Genomic DNA, 20,726 nt, shown 5'->3' on the forward strand with positions numbered 1-20,726 from the left:
GGCTACACAGCAGCTTGTTTATATAAACTATAGTAGTACTTATCTGTTATCTACTGTGTATCCTGTGCTTGAATGGCGCCCCATGGCTACACAGCAGCTTGTTTCTATAAACTATAGTAGTACTTATCGGTTATCTACTGTGTATCCTGTGCTTGAATGGCTGCCCCCATGGCTACACAGCAGCTTGTTTATATAAACTATAGTAGTACTTATCGGTTATCTACTGTGTATCCTGTGCTTGAATGGCTGCCCCCATGGTTACACAGCAGCTTGTTTATATAAACTATAGTAGTACTTATCTGTTATCTACTGTGTATCCTGTGCTTGAATGGCTGCCCCCATGGCTACACAGCAGCTTGTTTCTATAAACTATAGTAGTACTTATCTGTTATCTACTGTGTATCCTGTGCTTGAATGGCTGCCCCCATGGCTATACAGCAGCTTGTTTATATAAACTATAGTAGTACTTATCTGTTATCTACTGTGTATCCTGTGCTTGAATGGCTGCCCCCATGGCTACACAGCAGCTTGTTTATATAAACTATAGTAGTACTTATCTGTTATCTACTGTGTATCCTGTGCTTGAATGGCTGCCCCCATGGCTACACAGCAGCTTGTTTATATAAACTATAGTAGTACTTATCTGTTATCTACTGTGTATCCTGTGCTTGAATGGCTGCCCCCATGGCTACACAGCAGCTTGTTTCTATAAACTATAGTAGTACTTATCTGTTATCTACTGTGTATCCTGTGCTTGAATGGCTGCCCCCATGGCTATACAGCAGCTTGTTTATATAAACTATAGTAGTACTTATCTGTTATCTACTGTGTATCCTGTGCTTGAATGGCTGCCCCCATGGCTACACAGCAGCTTGTTTATATAAACTATAGTAGTACTTATCTGTTATCTACTGTGTATCCTGTGCTTGAATGGCTGCCCCCATGGCTACACAGCAGCTTGTTTATATAAACTATAGTAGTACTTATCTGTTATCTACTGTGTATCCTGTGCTTGAATGGCTGCCCCCATGGCTACACAGCAGCTTGTTTATATAAACTATAGTAGTACTTATCTGTTATCTACTGTGTATCCTGTGCTTGAATGGCTGCCCCCATGGCTACACAGCAGCTTGTTTATATAAACTATAGTAGTACTTATCTGTTATCTACTGTGTATCCTGTGCTTGAATGGCTGCCCCCATGGCTACACAGCAGCTTGTTTCTATAATGTACTGTATTTACTGTATACAGGGCCGCCATTAGAAATCACGGGGCCCGTACAACAAAATATTTGGGGCCCTCTGGGCCCTGCCCACACTGACGACCAAGCTCCACCCCATATGCCGCCCACTCCACATCGCAGTTAAAAGACCACACAGACATCAGCGCTAAAAAAGTAACCCCCCCCCCACACAAGTTATAAAAAGCTATTGATGGTCAGGGCCCCTTTATAAAAAAATTGGGGCCCCAAAAAAAAAATGTGAAAAAAAACATTGGTGGCAGGGGCCCCCTTATAAGTTAAAAACAAATTGGGGCCCCAAAAAAATTTTTTTTTAAAAAAAGAATATTAAAATAATACATTGGTGGCCAGGGGATTAGAAAAAAATAAAACACACAAACTGGTGTTCAGTAGAATTGAACTCATGGCTTCAGGACTTCAACTTCTCCTCCTTTCGTGACTTTGGGTCTTTACGCAGCTTCAGGACTTCGGCTTCGGCTTTTTCCGTGACTTCGGGTCTTTTCGGCTGTTTTCGTGACTTCGGGTCTTTTCGGCGCTTCGTGACTTCGGCTGTTTTTGTGACTTCGGGTCTTTTCGGCTTTTTCCGTGACTTCAGGTCTTTTCGGCTTTTTCCGTGACTTCAGGTCTTTTCGGCTGTTTTCGTGACTTCGGGTCTTTTCGGCTTTTTCCGTGACTTCAGGTCTTTTCGGCTTTTTCCGTGACTTCAGGTCTTTTCGGCTTTTTCCGTGACTTCAGGTCTTTTCGGCTGTTTTTGTGACTTCGGGTCTTTTCGGCTTTTTCCGTGACTTCAGGTCTTTTCGGCTTTTTCCGTGACTTCAGGTCTTTTCGGCTGTTTTCGTGACTTCGGGTCTTTTCGGCGCTTCGTGACTTCGGCTGTTTTCGTGACTTCGGGTCTTTTCGGCTTTTTCCGTGACTTCAGGTCTTTTCGGCTGTTTTCGTGACTTCGGGTCTTTTCGGCGCTTCGTGACTTCGGCTGTTTTTGTGACTTCGGGTCTTTTCGGCTGTTTTCGTGACTTCGGGTCTTTTCTGGTCTTCGGGACATTGGCTTTTTCCGTGACTTCGGGTCTTTTCGGCGCATCGGCTTCGGCTTTTCGGCACTTCCGCATTCGGCAACGCAGAGGGAGGACGTACGGCTCGGACGCTCGTAAGGGGGGCCCGGATCTTCAAAAAAATGCAGCTCTGCCGGGCCCCCCTTCATGCCTGGGCCTGGTACACTTGTCCCCCCTGTCCCCCCTGATGGCGGCCCTGACTGTATATGGCTGAAATGACAATAAATTCCACTTGAGTTGAAAAGTGATGGAAATCCCACAGTCAACTGGGACTGCAATGAGCTCAATGATGCAGAAATCGTAGGCAAGACGTCTGTATTGTGGGTGAAAAACATGGAGAATGTCCAAGAATGGAAATGTACAGACTGTAGTGTAGTTGTAAATTACACTTGTTACTTACACTGAACAAGAACGAGTCCATGGATCTCCATATTACTTTCTAATTGTTATTGTTTTAATGCCGACTTTTGCTTTTAATGTGGAAGAAGAAAGAACTGGACTTTATCAGCACCAGGCAAAGTCGTTTATATAGAAGCCGAATAACACTCCCAATAGGCCCTTCTATTTCATGTTCTGTTAGAAATAAGTCATATAATTATCACTTTTTTCCCGAATACCTGCAATTCTGTTTTGAAGTTTCATAAAGCATTTCTAATGAACATTACTTAAAGGGTCGTATTTTAAAAACACAATAAAACAAATACCCATATTGTATTTAGGAAGATTAAAAACATTTTTCTGTTTCATCTCCTTAGTTCTAACAATGGCAGACAAAACAAACAAGCAAATTGCAGCTAATTATTCTGCAGAAAACGACCCCCGACGCAGCAGTAGAAAACGAGGGCTCAGTTTACTTTCCCGTCCGACAAATACGGGGCGACTGTTTCGTGGAGTTTCTATTTCAGTGTTTAAGAGTCTTGGCTAAATTGGTTTTATGGAAGATAGAGATAGTGAGAGAGTGGCACATGAAATTGAATTTAAACTACGTAACAATTTTTGCAAAGAATTTCACACCATGATAAGATTTCGGCAGACAATAAGTGCAATTTTATTCAAGCTTAAACTATAATTCAAGCAATTTTCTTTCTAAAATGGGAACTGTAATTTATAATATTGTATGCATTATCATGCTGACATAAGCTGTGATGTCATGATCTATCTTATATTCTAAATGTCCACGTTTTCAAACTAACTTCTAAAGAGAAAACGCATTTTCGAAGAAGAGAGCCACATCCAAGTCAACTTTCCTATGTGTTCAACATATAAAAAAGGCACATATAGGGGCCCATTTACTGAGCTCAAGTGAAGGATTAGAATAAAAAATACTTCGAATTTCGAAGTATTTTTTTGGCTACTTCGACCATCGAATTGGCTACTTCGACTGCAACTTCGATTCAAACTAAAAATCAATCGACTATTCGACCATTCCATAGTCGAAGTACTGTCTCTTTAAAAAAAACTTCAACTACCTACTTCGCCATCTAAAACCTACGAGCATCAATGTTAGTCTATGGGGAAGGTCCCCATAGGCTTTCCTAGCTTTTTTTGATTGAAGCAAAATCGTTCAATTGATGGATTAAAATCTTTAGAATCATTCGATTCGTAGGATTTAATCGTTCGAACGATTTTTCCTTCGATCGTACGAACGAAGGAAAATGCGGTAAATCCTCCGACGTCAAAGGACTTCGACGGTCAAATATCGAGATATTCGACCCATAGTAAATGTGCCCCATAGAGTTCATTTTGTGAAGTTCAGATTAGGAAGATGTACTATCTGATTAGGGGGGAAATCATAGAGGAACTATTATTACTAGGGAATAGAACCAGTGATGTCATAATATAGTCTATATTCTAAAAGTCCACTTGGCAAATTACACCTATAGGAGTAAATTTAATAAATAAATTCACCATTGACGGCTTCGCACCCATTGCAACACTTCACCAGGCAAAAGAGAACACTATTTACTAAAATGCAACGTTTCGTCCTGGATGACGGACGCTGTGAATTTTTGCTTGACTTATTTCGGCAATGCGAGCAAATCATAGCGAAGATGCCTAGCGTAAATTCGTTAGAGGTGTTCGCTTAGGCTCATTTGCACACGGCAGAAAATTTAAAGTTTTTATGTTTAAATGTCTTTGGGGCAAATTCACTAAGATTCGTAGTTTCGCCAGCGCTCTGCAAATTCACTAAAATCCGAAGTTGCGCTCAGGGGTAGCATAAGGTTGCGAAGTTGCGCTAGCCTTGATTCGCTAAGCTAAGCGAATTTACGCTAGCAATGGTTAATTTGCATACGGCGCCAAATTCAAATTTCAATGGAGGAATACGTATCAGCACTACAAATGCCTGGGAAACCTTCAAAACATCAAATAAAATGTTTATTTTGCCCTACACATGTGCCCACTGTATAGTTAAGTTGCCATGAGTCAGGAAATGTAGGGGGGAAGGAGGGGAGCCCCAAAAATTTTTTTGATCTTTTTCAGCCTATCACCCATAATATAGAAAAAACGCCAGCGTTTTTTGGGACTTAGAAAAAATTTGAACTTTTTTTGAAGCAATCCCTATCTACTCTATTGCGCTTCGCCTGGTCTGAGGTGGCGAAGGAAGTCTAGCGTAAAAGGTAGCGTTCAGTACACTGCGCGCGTTAGTGAATTTGCGTAGTTACGTCCGTTGCGCAAATTCGCCAGGCGTAAGGGTGTGAAGTAAAATCAGTAAAATCTGGATTTTAGTGAATGAGTAACATCCATTCGCCAGAGCGAAAAGTCGCCTGGCGATAGAGTGCGCATCACCACTAGTGTCTGTCTCCTTCGCTAGCGATGTGACGCCTGAGCCTGTTAGTAAATTGTCAAAGTCCCTGCAGGCGGTAGCACTGGCGAATTGTCGCCCTTTAGTAAATCTGCCCTATAGGCTTTTAAAAATGGCTTTTTATACACTTACCACATTGTCCATGATAGAACCCATTTATATAAATGAATTCTCAGTGTAGCTTCTGCGTTCCTCTAATTAGTTATTTTACAACAATGTATAATTATCGCAGTAGCTGTAACCAGAGAAGGGAATATTTATTTATACTGTAAATGCCCCTGTAATTTACACACATGCAGATGTAAATCAGGTCAAATCTATAATAGCACTACATATATATATATATATATGCAACAAAGGGTGCAAAATAATCATCATTAATAAAGTTATATAATAGGCTCATTGTGCAGATAATATTTCTAAATACAAGCCCATTAATTGACATATTTACTAATGACGCTATATTATATGCATTATATTCTCCATTACCCAGTGACATCAACTCTCTACATCCCCATCATTAAAATCACATTTGGAATTGGTCCATTCGTATAAATACACAACGTATTTGCCTGATACAATTTGGCCTCCATTTGCCGCCTGATAAATACATGAGTGAAGGTTGTATTCAATATTTCTCTACATCAAAACATTGTGCACCTTGATTTTCAGAGGACAAATCATTTGGACATTAATTATATAAAAGCCTCATTATTTCTCATGTTCTGGAAATGTGCTTTGGTTAGTGCAGCTCTTGGGCTCGGCAGATACAGAACAGTATTTAGGAAATGTCTCGGACAGAATGAAATGAAAACACCAAAATAATATCATCTTGCAGATTTATTCTGTGATTTATTTCAATACCTATCTCTTGAATAAATGTTATGTAATCATCTTTTCTTCAGCCGGTTCCTTTATGGTTAAGATCCTTCAAGGTTTACAACTTTGATTTCACTATTGCTATTGGCCACACTGAGCTGCCAGAGAAAACCTTGCTGGGTCTCTTTCATTGGACTATGGTTTTGCTATTTCTCTAAGAGAGAACAACATTTAGGGGCTGATTCACTAAGGGTCGAATATCGAGGGTTAATTAACCCTCGATATTCGACTAGGAATTAAAATCCTTTGACTTCGAATATCGAAGTCGAAGGATTTAGCGCAGATAGTTCGATCGAAGGATAATTCCTTCAATCGAACGATTAAATCCTTCGAATCGAACGATTCAAAGGATTTAAATCCAACGATCGAAGGAATATCCTTCGATCAAAAAAAGTTAGCCAACCTATGGGGACCTTCCCCATAGGCTAACATTGACTTCAGTAGCTTTTAGATGGCGAACTAGGGGGTCGAAGATTTTTTTAAAGAGACAGTACTTCGACTATCGAATGGTCGAATAGTCGAACGATTTTTACTACGAATCCTTCGATTCGAAGTCGCAGTCGAAGGTCGAAGTAGCCCATTCGATGGTCGAAGTAGCCCAAAAAAAACTTCGAAATTCGAAGTTTTTTTACTTCGAATCCTTCACTCGAAGTTAGTGAATCGGCCCCTAAATGGAGGAAAGGGAAAGACAGAGCAGGAGAAATAAGAAAGAGAAAAGTGAAAGGGGTGAATCAAGATAATGAGAAAAGAAAGAGAAGGGAGAAGTGAAAAGAAACAGAACAATTGAGAAAGTGGTCCAAAGAAGAGAGGGTGTAATAGAGAGAGAAAATATTTTGTAGAGCTGATCCATGTCCCCAGCTCATCAATTTCACTCTGGTTTTTACTTTTTATTTTTACTCTCCAAGTCTAATATCTGAAGGTGATTATTCCCAGGCAAATCTCATCACCTCTTGGAGCAGTCGTCCCATGGGCCAAATAAATTGAAAGCGTAAACACGTTATGGTTTTCTTTCTATTGTTTAGATTGTTCTTGGAACAGCAATTGGTTCTTCTTGATTTCCTCATCTGCCAATGCACCACTGGCCAACATGGAGTATCACCAGATAACATTTTTTTTAACCTGCCCAATTCTCAAACCAACAGAAATCCATAGTAAGCCAAGTCAGTTACCAGACGGGCAGCGCAGTACAAAACAGGAGTCAGAAGTGTAATCGGGTCACAGGCCGGGTCAAAATACCAGAGGGTTTTCAGGATCCAAGAGAAAGGTCAGAATACAGGCAAGGGTCAAAGACAGGCAGCAGACAGGACTTGTTCAATAACAGGCAGGGTCAAACACTAATAGAAACACAGAGAATCGCACTCAGGAACTAATGGAAAGACCTTTATGTTGGGCAAAGAAAACTACACAGACAGCCCTTATTTGGATTTTGTGCCACCAATGTCGTCACATTCTGCAATTTCCACATAAATCCAGAAATAGCTGAGCGGCGCGAACCCAAAAATATGCGCATACAAGAAGACGGTGGCAACGGCGGCGGGTGTCCCCTCCGGGCGTCCTCGTTGCACCCCCACTAGACCACCAGAGTCCTCACAAGTAAGTTCAGCTATAGCTATAACATTATAGAAACTCCCCACAGATCTCTACTTTGTTTCTGATTGTGTGGCCCCTACTCCTCCTTCTAAACCCTGTATATAAGGACTCTGACCAGGCTTCAGTAGCAAGCGAATTTGGAGAATTGTTTTTCCTGGTGCCCAGTGACGCAGGAATCGGCCACCTCTTGTCCAAGGTCAGAAGGAATTCGCTGGCTCACAGGAGTTGCAGGGAGAGCCCGTGTGGTTTATTAGTGCAGTGGCGCAGGCTTGACAAAGGTGCATGTCCCCGAAACGTTGCGCCACTGCACTAATAAACCACACGGGCTCTCCCTGCGACTCCTGTGAGCCAGCGAATTTCTTCTTCACTTGCTTCAGTAGCCCAACCCTTGCTTCAGTAGCCCAGTTATACCCAGCCACTCCCAGAAGCCCTTGTTTCAATCATTTGTGGTTGCTTGAAATACAAGTTCCTTTTCTATATATTTTGTCCAGTGTTTTTATTTGTTCAGATGATGCGTTCATTAACGAAGAGCAATGGCAGCATTTGGGGCTCAAACATGAAGCAATAGGGAATACAGAATAGCAATGCCACCATTATTAGGAAGAAAATACATTGAGGAATATCCCAGAAAGTCTTCTAGTGTTATCACAAGCCAAATCCAAACTGTCAAGTTATAGCTTCTGGCAAATACCAGAGGGGCTCTTGTAAGATGCCATAGTAACAGTATGGGAATGTGGGGGGTTGTTTTGGCCTCTGTGAACCTGAAATGCTAGAGATTATCTTAAAGGGATACTGTCTTGGGAAAAATATATTTTTTCAAAATGAATCAGTTAATAGTGCTGCTCCAGCAGAATTCTGCACTGAAATCCATTTCTCAAAAGAGCAAACAGATTTTTTTATATTCAATTTTGAAATCTGACATGGGGCTAGACATTTTGTCAATTTCCCAGCTGCCCCTGGTCATGTGACTTGTGCCTGCACTTTAGGAGAGAAATGCTTTCTGGCAGGCTGCTGTTTTTCCTTCTCAATGTAACTGAATGTGTCTCAGTGGGACCTGGGTTTTACTATTGAGTGTTGTTCTTAGATCTACCAGGCAGCTGTTATCTTGTGTTAGGGAGCTGCTATCTGGTTACCTTCCCATTGTTCTGTTGTTAGGCTGCTGGGGGGGAGGGGGTGATATCACTTCAACTGGCAGTACAGCAGTAAAGAGTGATTGAAGTTTATTAGAGCACAAGTCACATGACTTGGGGCAGCTGGGAAACTGACAATATGTCTAGCCCCATGTCAGATTTCAAAATTGAATATAAAAAAATCTGTTTGCTCTTTTGAGAAATGGATTTCAGTGCAGAATTCTGCTGGAGCAGCACTATTAACTGATTCATTTTGAAAAAAATTTTTTTTTCCCATGACAGTATCCCTTTAAAAGTCCAGTTCTGATGTCACCAGGAGTAATATGACCAGTATATACTTTACAAAGACGTTTAATGGTTTTAAAGCAATCAAACCTGAAAAAAAGTAGAATACCAGAAGAAAAGAAGGCATTATGGGAAACGGAATGTTGGCTATGTGAGTGCATCAAATAAAACACAATCACTTTCCAAGGTATGTTTGGTTCCATTAAATGGCGGGACACTATGGAAAGAATAAAATGAGTCACAAGAAGGAAATAGAAGAACTACTTCTCCTTTGGAACCATTTGTTAATGAGTATAGTTATATGAATCCTCCTCGTTATCTCTGCTCCCTCATCCAGTCCCAGATTAACATTAAGCTCCATTCCCGGCTTTATTTTCCTACTTACAGGAGATGGTGATGTCACAAAAGCACCTAATGATCAGAACTGACTCCCACATCCTGGGTTGGAAGGAATTATCATCTATGGTCATGTCTAATAAACATATAACAACTATTACTTGTGTTGGGCCCAAGAAAATGACATCCCTGTACTTAGTGGATTATTATCCAATTATATATTAATGATAATTACAAAAAGCAGCTGGAAATGGAAAAGGAAGATTTTGACAGTTTTAAAAACAAGTCGACTGAAATTTATTTTGGCTTAAGCGAATAAACTCAAATAAACATGGCATTTTATTTTGTAATGTACCAATAGGCTTCAATTACAGGTATGGGACCTGTTATCCAGAATGCTTGGGACCGGGGGTTTTCCGGTAATGGATCTTTCTGTAATTTGGATCTTCATACCTTAAGTCTACTAGAAAATCATATAAACATTAAATAAAGCCAATAGGCTGGTTTTGCCTCCAATAAGGATTAATTAAATCTTAGTTGGGATCAAGTACATGTATGGGACCTGTTATCCGGAATGCCCGGAACCTGGGGTTTTCCAGATAACAGATCTTTTTGTAATTTGGACCTTCATACCTTAAGTCTACTATCAAAACATGAAATAAAGCCAATAGGCTGGTTTTGCTTCCAATAAGGATTAATTATATCTTAGTTGGGATCAAGTACAGGTATGGGATCCGTTATCCAGAATGCTCAGGACCTGGCGTTTTCCAGATAACGGATCTTTCTGTAATGTGGATCTTGATACCTTAAGTCTACTAGAAAATCATATAAACATTAAATAATCCCAATTGGCTGGTTTTGCCTCCAATAAGGATTAATTATATCTTAGTTGGGATCAAGTACAAGTTACTGTTTTATTATTACAGGTATGGGACCTGTTACCCAGAATGCTCAGGACCTGGCGTTTTCCAGATAACGGATCTTTCTGTAATGTGGATCTTGATACCTTAAGTCTACTAGAAAATCATATAAACATGAAATAAAGCCAATAGGCTGGTTTTGCTTCCAATAAGGATTAATTATATCTTAGTTGGGATCAAGTACAAGCGACTGTTTTATTATTACACAGAAAAAGGAAATAATATTTAAAAACTTTCACTATTTGGATAAAATGGAGTCTATGGGAGACGGCCTTTCCTTAATTTGAAGCTTTCTGGATAACGGGTTTCCGGGTAATGGATCCCATACCTGTATGATTAAAGGGAAAGTATAATAAATAGATCATTTAAGATACAAATAAGGAGGTAACGTCAGTATTACTTATAAGTGGATGGATGTTGGTGTCTCTGAATCTAATAATGTTTATGTGCCTAGATGAGAATACTCGACGCTGCCAGATCTTGGCAATATATATATATATACTGTATATACTGTATATATAGAATATATCTCTGATTGACTCTGTGCCCTTTACCTAACATGATTTATAGGTGGCACATTGACTTTTCTTCATAGCCCATAAATAGATTTACATTACAATAAGGAGACATCCGAAAATATTCCCATTTATTAGAATCTGCGAAGGCTTCAGACTTGCCAAAGAAAAGTGTCACTTGGAAGCAGTGGGAAGAGACTGGGAGGATTGGGACACAGTGTCCGTCTATAACGGCAGGTAATCGTCTGGGCTCTTATCTCTCTTTTGCCTTCACATTGCTTTAAAGTACCTTTAATTGAATTGCTGTCATTTCTGCCCTCCCTTAATGCAGTGACTTATGGAGTGGAAATGATTCAGTGACGTCCGAGTCCCTCACATGCCCCCCCGAGAGAGACAGACAGAGAGGGGGACAAGTCCATGGTGTCTGATGCTGACCATAAATACTGGACCCCGGCAGGCTCTGCACCCCAGGGAGATTGGCAAGTCATAACTTGCAGTGATATTTCTGCTGTATGTGTGAGGCTGTTGGATCACTGAGCAGTTCACCTGGGGGCACTCTCTTGCACTCACTAGAACTCTCTTGTACACTCTTGCACTCTCCTGCACTCTCTTGCACTCACTTGTACTCTTTTACACTCTCTGGCACTCACTTGCACTCTCTTGTACTCTCTTGCACTTACTTGCACTCTCTTGCACTCTCTTGCACTCACTTGTACTCTTTTACACTCTCTTGCACTCACTTGCACTCTCTTGTACTCTCTTGCACTCTCTTGTACTCTTTTACACTCTCTGGCACTCACTTGCACTCTCTTGTACTCTCTTGCACTCACTTGTTCTCTCTTGCACTCTCTTGTACTCTCTTGCACTCACTTGCACTCACTTGTACTCTCTTGCACTCTCTTGTACTCTCTTGCACTCTCTTGTACTCTCTTGCACTCTCTTGCACTCACTTGCACTTGGTGCACTCTCTTGCACTCACTTGTCCTCTCTTGCACTCACTTGTCCTCTCTTGCACTCTCTTGCACTCATCTGCACTCTCTGGCACTCTTGTGCACTCTCTTGCACTCTTTTACACTCTCGTGCACTCTCTTGCACTCACTTGCCACAAAGAAAAGGGGAAAACTACAAGCAGATCTCATCTCATCCTCTCAAGGTTCGAATTTCATTTTTTATTCTTTCTTTCATATTGTAAAAGTTTCTTTCAGTGATGTTCCTTTCTTCTCTCAGTTTTCCATCTATAACATTAGTTACTTTTTGCGTCTTTTTCTTTGATTGTTTTTTGTACATTTGGCTTTGTTCTAGTTCAATTCTGAAATAATTCAGGCTGCTGCAAAACGAAATATTTCCTCTATTTCCCGTTGTCACTAGTTAATTCAGATATTGATATATATCATTTATTGGTAATATCAGGCTGGGTCATTCCTTTTGTAAAACATCAGGTTTTTTTAAAAAATATCGTTACTTACTTTTAATAATAAAACAGTCGCTTGTACTTGATCCCAACTAATATATAATTAATCCTTATTGGAAGCAAAACCAGCCTATTGGGTTTATTTCATATTTATATGATTCTCTAGTAGACTTAAGGTATGAGGATCCAAATTACGGAAAGATCCATTATCTGGAAAACCCCAGGTTATGAGCATTCTGGATAACAGGTCCCTGTACTTGTACTTGATCCCAACTAAGATATAATTAATCCTTATTGGAAGCAAAACCAGCCTATTGGGTTTATTTACTGTTTATATGATTTTCTAGTGGACTTAATGTATGAAGATCCGTTATCTGGAAAACCCCAGGTCCCGAGCATTCTGGATAACAGGTCCAATAACAGTGTATCCTCATCTATTCTGATTTAAAGACACACGCATTCTAATAAACACTCCCCATAACTCAAAAGGGCCGATTGATGGACACGGGCGCAACTTATGATCAATTCGTTTTGTGCAGCCTACTAAAAAGTAAAAAATGAAAGAAAAAAATTGGATATTATTCTGTAATTTAGAATGTATGTTTGTAAATCTCAGCCCCGGGTTCTGTAACGGATATGAATTGAAGAATGCAGTTCTTTCCAAAGGCCGTTATTGCAGAAGCAAAGGTGATTAAAAGCAGAAGCAGAATATCATTCACATTGATATTCCACTTGATTTTTCTATAAATGGTCCATGAATCATCGTGGCCTTTATATTCTCAACACAATACGTATTGTTGCATGCGGGTGCTGCCATACTGTCTGCTCTGTGTAAAAGGAAATCTGCCGGTCCATATAGGGGCTACCAAATATCCAATCACAGCCCTTATTTGCTTGTGTTGCTCCCCACCTCTTTTTATACCTGAATGTGGCTGACGGGTATATAAGGTTGGGGACCCCAGTACTACTATATACTGTAACTATTGGAGTGTTTTTGAAGCAAACACAATGGTGTTACCATTGCAGTGAAATGGTACATTATATTTCAATTACTTTAAAACACTTTTATTTCTTGGTGTTTTTAGAAGGAAGCCTTAATTAAATGATTACTCAGATGAAAAATAACAGTTTAACATCTCTGCTTTATCTGTGCTTTCATCAACTCGTTTACCAACCTCTGATACCAAGGGCCTCACCCCATCTTACTTTAATTCTGGTAATATTTTTGAAAAGAAAAGTATGTTTTTTATATAATATTTCAAATAAAATGAACTTAATGTTTTATTCCAGATGCAAAAGTGCAACTGTCTGTTATTGGTATCTCTAGTCCTGTGCGCTACAATCTCCCAGACATTTGGACTTGTTTTAACAGTAAGTTCAACTTGTGATGTACTTTAGGCATTTTCCTCTGTCTCCATCTTCATTGTATTTCTTCCTCATTGTGTAGCTTGACCCATAAGAGTTTATTTCATTTACTAAAGTCGTACACGGGCAGATTAAAGCTGCTGATATCAGTCCTTTAGACGGATCTCCCCAAGCAATATCTGGCCAAAAATTGTCTACTTATTGATCTGGGAGGTTTGACTTTTCTGGCAATCGAAGACCATATTGATGTGGTCCTCCGACACGCCCTGGGGGAAGCTTCGGCAGAACCCAGGGTAGATAGGACTCCCCCTAGCTTCGGCGAAGGGGAGTCCAAACGTCCCCAAACCCCTTTGGGGGGGCGGGGTGATGGGCCCTCCCTAGCTTTGGCGAAGGGGGACCCACCCGTTCGAGCTGTTCGCTGGCGGTAGCTGGGAACAGTTTGGGCAACGGAGCCCATGCCTTCGGGTAGGACTCGGAAGGATGATTCAATATCTCTTCGTTGCAATCTGATCGTTTGGCCCTAGGACAGAATGTTTGGATTAACCCAATATCATTCTGCCGTTGGTGGGCATATCGGGGAAAGATCTTCTCATTTGGCAACCTCGCCAAGCGAGCAGATCTTATTGTGTATGACCAGCTTTATACAGCCCCCAAAAACCTAAAGTCCCCTATGATAAGCATTTAACTTAAAATTAATAGGACCACAGCAAAATATTTTGAATGGGTTTTCATCCCTAACGCCTGAGGACCAACATAAATTGACTGGTCATTTTGGGCTCCCAAACAGCGGCAATGTCTACTGCCCCATCTTCTGAAATGAAAGCTGGTCACACACAGGAGAATTACCTAGTGACCAGTTTAGTTACCAATAGGCAATAAAGCTAAAGCTACAGACAAAGAGTTGGCGGAAAGTACTGGATGTGCAATCCGGGAATTTTGAACTGCACTTGATGTGACTGACTGAAGAACTGCTAAAAACATTGGTATAAAAAGAGACAAAAGACCCTGAGCTGCAGAGAAGGTCCAGTAGGACAAATGTCCATAATGGTCAAAGTCGTTCATATTTGTGTACAAAACACCCTTTGCAATATTTCCACGGCCTAAGGGGCCTTCCAAACAAGCATTTAGCAAAAAAAAGGTTAAAATGTTTAAAATTAAATTTGAAATCATTAGGTGGGGGTGCAACTAGGCCATGACCCAAAATAATCCCGACAAGAGGTTTTCTGCACTCACCCATAATCAATATGCTAAAGACATTAAGACATTAAGCTACTAGTGATGTTGGGTTTTCCCCTGCCCCAAACCTTACCTCCCTCCACCCGCACCCACCTGTACCCGCCTACCGGCTTTCCTTTTATTTGTGATGTCATCAGCGGGTGGGTCTATAAAAGGAAGCCGGTAGGCGGGTGCGACTATAAGTTGATGGTGGCGGCTGGGAGAGCAGGAGAAAAGCTCAACCTGCACCCGCAAAAAATAGTACAATGTCGGCCCACTGACACTTGGGCCCACCGGGACTTTTCCTGGTATCCCGGTGGGCCAGTCCGACACTGTATGTGGCAGGTGCACTTGGATACTTTTGTAACACTTTAAGATAAGCAAAGAAACAATTGAAACAATTTAAGATACTGTAAGCAGGTCTCTTGGGGAACTGTGCAGCTTAAAGGGCAATTCACCTTCATTAGCAAAACTGTAATAACACATAAAAACCACAGAAATGTGCTCAGACTTTCGTAACCGGACACATTTTGTAAAATGAATATGGTAATTAGGGGTGTGGTCAAAAAATGTCATTCAGAATGTTGGAAGGTATTTACTGTTTGGGAAACCAATAAGAAACACTCGTGTATAACGGCATTTACAAAGAGTCCAGTCATTATGTTGTCGCAATTGCATGGAAAGTATAAATGGGCTTTTCTGTGTAATTAAAAAGTTATAGGTTTTCTCTGTGTCCCTAGATGATACAGCTTTTTATATTATGACGTATAATACAAACATCTTGTAGTTTTTATTAGTTCCTTTTTACTATATCTGTAGCATAATCCCAAAGTATTTGTTTTAAGATTTCCCTTTCATGTTTAACAGGGAAAAGAAAAACGTGGCTGGACGCTGAACAGTGCAGGATACCTTCTAGGGCCACGTAAGTGCTGAAACCTCAATTCTCCGCTGTTTGTTTCAATGTGAAACTTGCCCATTTTTTCTTACACTACAAGACATGCGATTGTGTTGCCATGAAATTTGTTTGGATGGAATGAATTATTGTCTGCTTGACAGCTAACAGCAAACAACTTTAGTGTGCAAGGGAAGTTAGAGTGCAAGCTCCCCTGGTCCAGTGCGCCTTAAGAATGTCAGAGTATGATGGAGAGGTATTAATGGTGGAGCTCACCCGCACAGAGAGCCTAACCTCGCCCGTCGCAGCTATAGTGGGATGTCGGTAGCTTCAGTCCGATACTTGGTTTGCACAGTATTGTTACCCGCTCGCAGCGCTGACAGACTCATCCACGGGAGGCCAAAGTGGTCATTTTTTTGAAATGCGGCTTTATTGAAACAATACACGGTGGTACAGTTGTGGTGGGTGTACAGCGAAACTGACGCGTTTTCGTGCCCCAAACACCGGGGAAGTGCCCAGTTAAAAAATTACCGCTTTGGCCTCCCGTGGATGAGTCTGTCAGCACTGCGAGCGGGTAACAAAACTGTGCTCCTTAAGGATGTGGCTGGGCGCTATGCTGCCCCTAAAATTTTACCCCCCTTGTCCCGGGCATTTGTGGCCTCTCCACAAATCCAGACCTGCACAGAAGGACACCCAAGACCTTGGACTCCCTTCTACTCTACAACTCTCCTACTACTCCCAGCACTACTCGCACCCCACTGCCATTGCTCCCAGTCACTCCCTGCTTGGCAACTCCTCTTTCCCCCCAACTCATGACACTGGCCCCAGCTGATGTGCAGGATCACAGTTATAGGAAGCAGGAGAGTTCTATACATAGGGTGTTAGTGCCACCCCCACTGGTGTGCCTTATGCAAACGACTCTTGTCATATTAGTTGTAATATTGGTGTGTAGGTGCATCTGGGGTCATTTTGCCTGGTCATGTGATTTCAGAAAGAGCCAGCACTTTAGGATGGAACTACTTTCAGATAAGCTATTGATTCCCCTACTCTATTGAGTGCTATTCTCATATGTACACCTTGCAATGCAGGTGTCAGGGAGCTGTTATCCTGTTACCTTTCCATTGTTCTGTTTATAGGCTGCTGGGGGCAGGGCCAGAACTAGGGGTAGGAAGAGCCGGATTTACATAGCGGGCACCCCTAGGCCCACTGCCATTCGTCACCCCTGTCCCCTCCCCTTCATCCGTGCACCTCATTTCATCATCAGGTCGGGAACACTGGGGATTGGCGCACAGAAAATGTAAAAAACTGTTGTATCTCATGAGCAGCATTAGAGCTTCCAGACCAATGTGGATGTGGTTGGGCAGCATGCCGTCCCCCTAAAACCCTGCCGCCCTAGGCCCGGGCCATGGTGGCCTTTCCACAAATCCAGGCCTGGGTGTAGGCAGAAGAGGCACGTGCATAGGGCGCAAGGGTAGAGGGGTGCCAGTCATGTACCTCTTCTGTGACGCCTTCCCCTAGTTTGGACTGGAAGCTGTGGCAGCAGCGTGTGCAGTGTGTGGCATAGTGTGTGCATCCTCGGGGCTTGCACTCTTCTGTGCATGTGCACTTGCGCATACTCAGTGGGGGGGGGCACGTAGTCGGCCGGGTTGCCTACGGCGCCCGGCTGACTTGTTCCGGCACTGGCTGGGGGGGTATATCACTCCAACTTGCAGTGCCGCAGTAAAGAGAGACTGAAGTTTCTCAGAGCACAAGTCACATGACTGGGGGCAGCTGGGAAACTGACAATATGTCTAGCCCCAAAGCTGCCATCAGTAATCATGGCCCCCACACAACAGCATTTTCTGGGCATGGCATGTATTAAACAGTATATTTTCCCTTGTTTTGGAGAACAATAATGTAATATAACGGCCCATGCAGCTAATGTCTCTTTGTTCCCTCCTGACTTTCACAGCCAACTTGCATTGCGTTAGTCGGTACAAATATGATTCTCCGACATGAAACAGGCAAATATTAGACTGTAATAACTTGCAATGTGTGTAACATAAAACTAAAGTATAAAACAAATGAATTGAATGTGCTTCATCTATTTACTCGCCAGATGCAGTCGATAATCACAGATCTTTCAGTGATAAACATGGAGCTGGAAAACGGGAGGTCCTTGCAGAAGAGAACACAGAGTCAGGTGATGAGCTTTTTATACCTACACTGAGAAAACGTATTTTATTACAACAGGGGTTGAATAAGGGGATTAAATAGGCCCCTCTGACTTTTCTTTTCCAATTATGTTTATGGGTTTTTTAAAAATAAACAGTAAGAGCAAAAGCAACACAACATTGACTTACATTAAAGCCTGTCATTTTACATAATAAAAGAAAAGGATTATTAAGGGAGGCAGTTCGATGAGGAAAACCAAAAGGAAAAAATACCGGCACTCAGGACTCCATGAAAGTGGGCCGAGCCCTCCGTGTTTATTGCTGCAAGTCCCGAGTGCCGGTATTTTTTCCGCTTGGTTGTTTTGGGTAACTTTCTTGACACTTAATCCAACTTCAAAAGAACTAGTTGAATGCGAAAGTCAATGGGGCAAATTCACTAAGATTCGTAGTTGCGCCAGCGTCCGATTCGTCGCACTTCACCAGGCAAATTTTCGCCAGCGCTACGCAAATTCACTAAAATTCTTCTGAAGTTGCGCTCAGGGGAAACGAAAGGTTGCGAAGTTGCACTAGCGTTAATTCACCAGGCAAAGTGAAGTTACGCTAGCGATGGTTAATTTGCATACGGCGCCAAATTGAAGTTACAATGGAGGAATATGTACAATCACTACACAAGCCTGGGAAACCTTCAAATCAGCAAATAAAATGTTTATTTTGCCCTACACATGTGCCCACTGTATAGTTAAGTTGCCATGAGTCAGGAAATGTAGGGGGGAAGGAGGGGAGCCCCAAAAAAATGTTTTGATCTTTTTCAGCCTATCACCCATAATATAGAAAACACACCAGCGTTTTTTGGGACTTTGAAAAAATTTCAACTTTTTTTGAAGCAATCCCTATCTACTCTATTGCACTCCGCCTGGTGTGAGGTGGCGAAGGAAGTCTAGCGTAAAAGGTAGCGTTCAGAAAAATGCGTGCATCAGGGAATTTGCGTAGTTACGTCCATTGCACAAATTCGCCAGGCGTAAGGGTGCGAAGTAATACTAGCGTAGTTACGCCAGCGTCCATTAGTGAATCGGCGAATTAACAAAAATGCGCTATGTTAGTGAATTAACGCTAGCGTTAGGTGCTTCGTCCTTTAGTGAATTTGCCCCAATGTCTCAATCAGAGTATTCCCATCCGATTACACTACACGTCTGTCTCAGGCTGAATCAGGTTTATAGTGTAACAGCAGTGCCAAAAAGGAATCTGCACATTTTGGATAAAAGAAGAATGTACCAATTGTCAGTGATATTACTACAGTCCAATATATAAGTGACAGAAAGACTAACACTGTTCACTTCTGTGATCCCCAGGCAGTTTTATAAGAACCCTGACCGACGAAAATGTTATCCGCACATTGATTGAGTTTCTGACTTACCTACATCTAAAAGGTGAGAATAGTTTACAGGATTCTGAACTAAATTATATCAGGACTATTTTTTTCTCCATTTACTGGTCTTTATTTTTTTTGACATTGTTATAGTTATACTTTCATTAGCCACCAACCACACTGTGTAGCAAAGAGCCTTTTTTAAAATTATTAAAAAAACATAAACAATGAAGACCAATTGAAGAGTTGCTAAGAACAGGCCATTCTATAACATAAATAATGAAGACCAATTGAAGAGTTGCTGAGAATAGGCCATTCTATAACATAAATAAAAGTTAACTTAAACCACCCAGTGGCCTAACTATATATTAAGCAGATACTGCAGTCTCGGGGGGCCTGGACTGTGGATACTGTAGCTAATTAAAAAACTCTCCTCCCCAGCCGCTCTCTTACCTGCTGTGAGGAAGGGGGATGCAAGTCAGGCGGGAGTGGGCGGAGTTGGGGCGGGGAGTGGGCGGAGTTGGGGTGGGGAGTGGGTGTGGTGGAGGCAGGGAATGGGCGGGTGGAAAGTGGGCGGGAGGATGGGGATCAGAGTGCTCTGGGCTCCTCTGAAGATTTTTTGCAAGCGGGTCTGCAAACAACATAATAATATAATATTAATATTATATTTCAGTATCCCAGTGATAAGCTTGAAGTGCGCTCAGGTTTGTCTTCATGTGTTTTGTAACTATAAAAGCACAAAGATCAACAACGGCCCTAACTAAAAGGGATCTGCTTCTGGCGCCATTTACTTTCTGTTCATTTCTATTTTACAGATTCCGGAGTCTTGGACAATTTAATTGCCCCCGTGTCATCGAAAGGAACGAATCAGTAACAAAGACATTGGCCAATTTGTAATTGATTCTATAGAAATGACATTTTCAGTATCATTATCCAAAATCTTTATTTTGTGTAATGTTCATCATGTTGCACTTCTATAAATAAATAAATCCCTATGATAAAACGCTGTATTTTTGCTTCAGATAAACTATACAATAAATTCATTAGTTATTAGTATTAGCAGGTTCAGATTACTGGGTTTATCAAACGAAATAATGACATTTTTGTGCAATGAAAGAAAATACAATATACATTTAAATTCAAGTTTTCAATAGTCAAGTGGGTTAAGTGCAAATGTAAATGCTCTTCTGTCCCCTTCTATTCTCTGCACTGCTGGTTCTAACTCTTGAAATAACGTCAGAATTTAGATGATTAATAAACCTATGAACAAGCATGAAAGTCATTGCTGGAAATGGTAACAGTAGCATAAACCATAATAAAGTAAAACTATGTGTGTATATATATATATATAATACACAAAAGCCATGAATATCCTGTAAATGATATCCTTATAAACGGTGAGTTCTGATGTCATCAGTTATAAACGGTGAGTTCTGATGTCATTTCTGTCACATGACTCATTGAAATTTGTGTATTATAATAAATAAAGTACCCCCAGTTGTAAAATATGAGGATATTAGAAGTTACCTCGGAGTTCCATGACCTGTATAAAAACACTCGGCCTTCGGCCTCGTACT

At 41.3% G+C, this 20,726-nt stretch overlaps 1 protein-coding gene across 1 annotated transcript; it reads left to right on the plus strand.

The window, feature by feature from the left end:
* Positions 1 to 11,776: 11,776 nt before the first annotated feature.
* gal.1.S (galanin/GMAP prepropeptide S homeolog) lies at positions 11,777 to 20,231 on the plus strand. The gene is made up of 6 exons (XM_041560699.1): positions 11,777 to 11,900; positions 13,449 to 13,529; positions 15,606 to 15,660; positions 17,729 to 17,812; positions 19,133 to 19,210; positions 19,965 to 20,231. The coding sequence occupies exons 2-6, from the start codon at positions 13,449 to 13,451 to the stop codon at positions 20,021 to 20,023; spliced, it is 357 nt and encodes a 118-aa protein (XP_041416633.1). The 5' UTR covers positions 11,777 to 11,900; the 3' UTR covers positions 20,024 to 20,231.
* The last annotated feature ends 495 nt before the right edge of the window (positions 20,232 to 20,726 follow it).

The sequence above is a fragment of the Xenopus laevis genome, chromosome 4S (genome assembly GCF_017654675.1).
Source record: "Xenopus laevis strain J_2021 chromosome 4S, Xenopus_laevis_v10.1, whole genome shotgun sequence".
Classification (NCBI taxonomy): Eukaryota; Metazoa; Chordata; class Amphibia; order Anura; family Pipidae; genus Xenopus; species Xenopus laevis.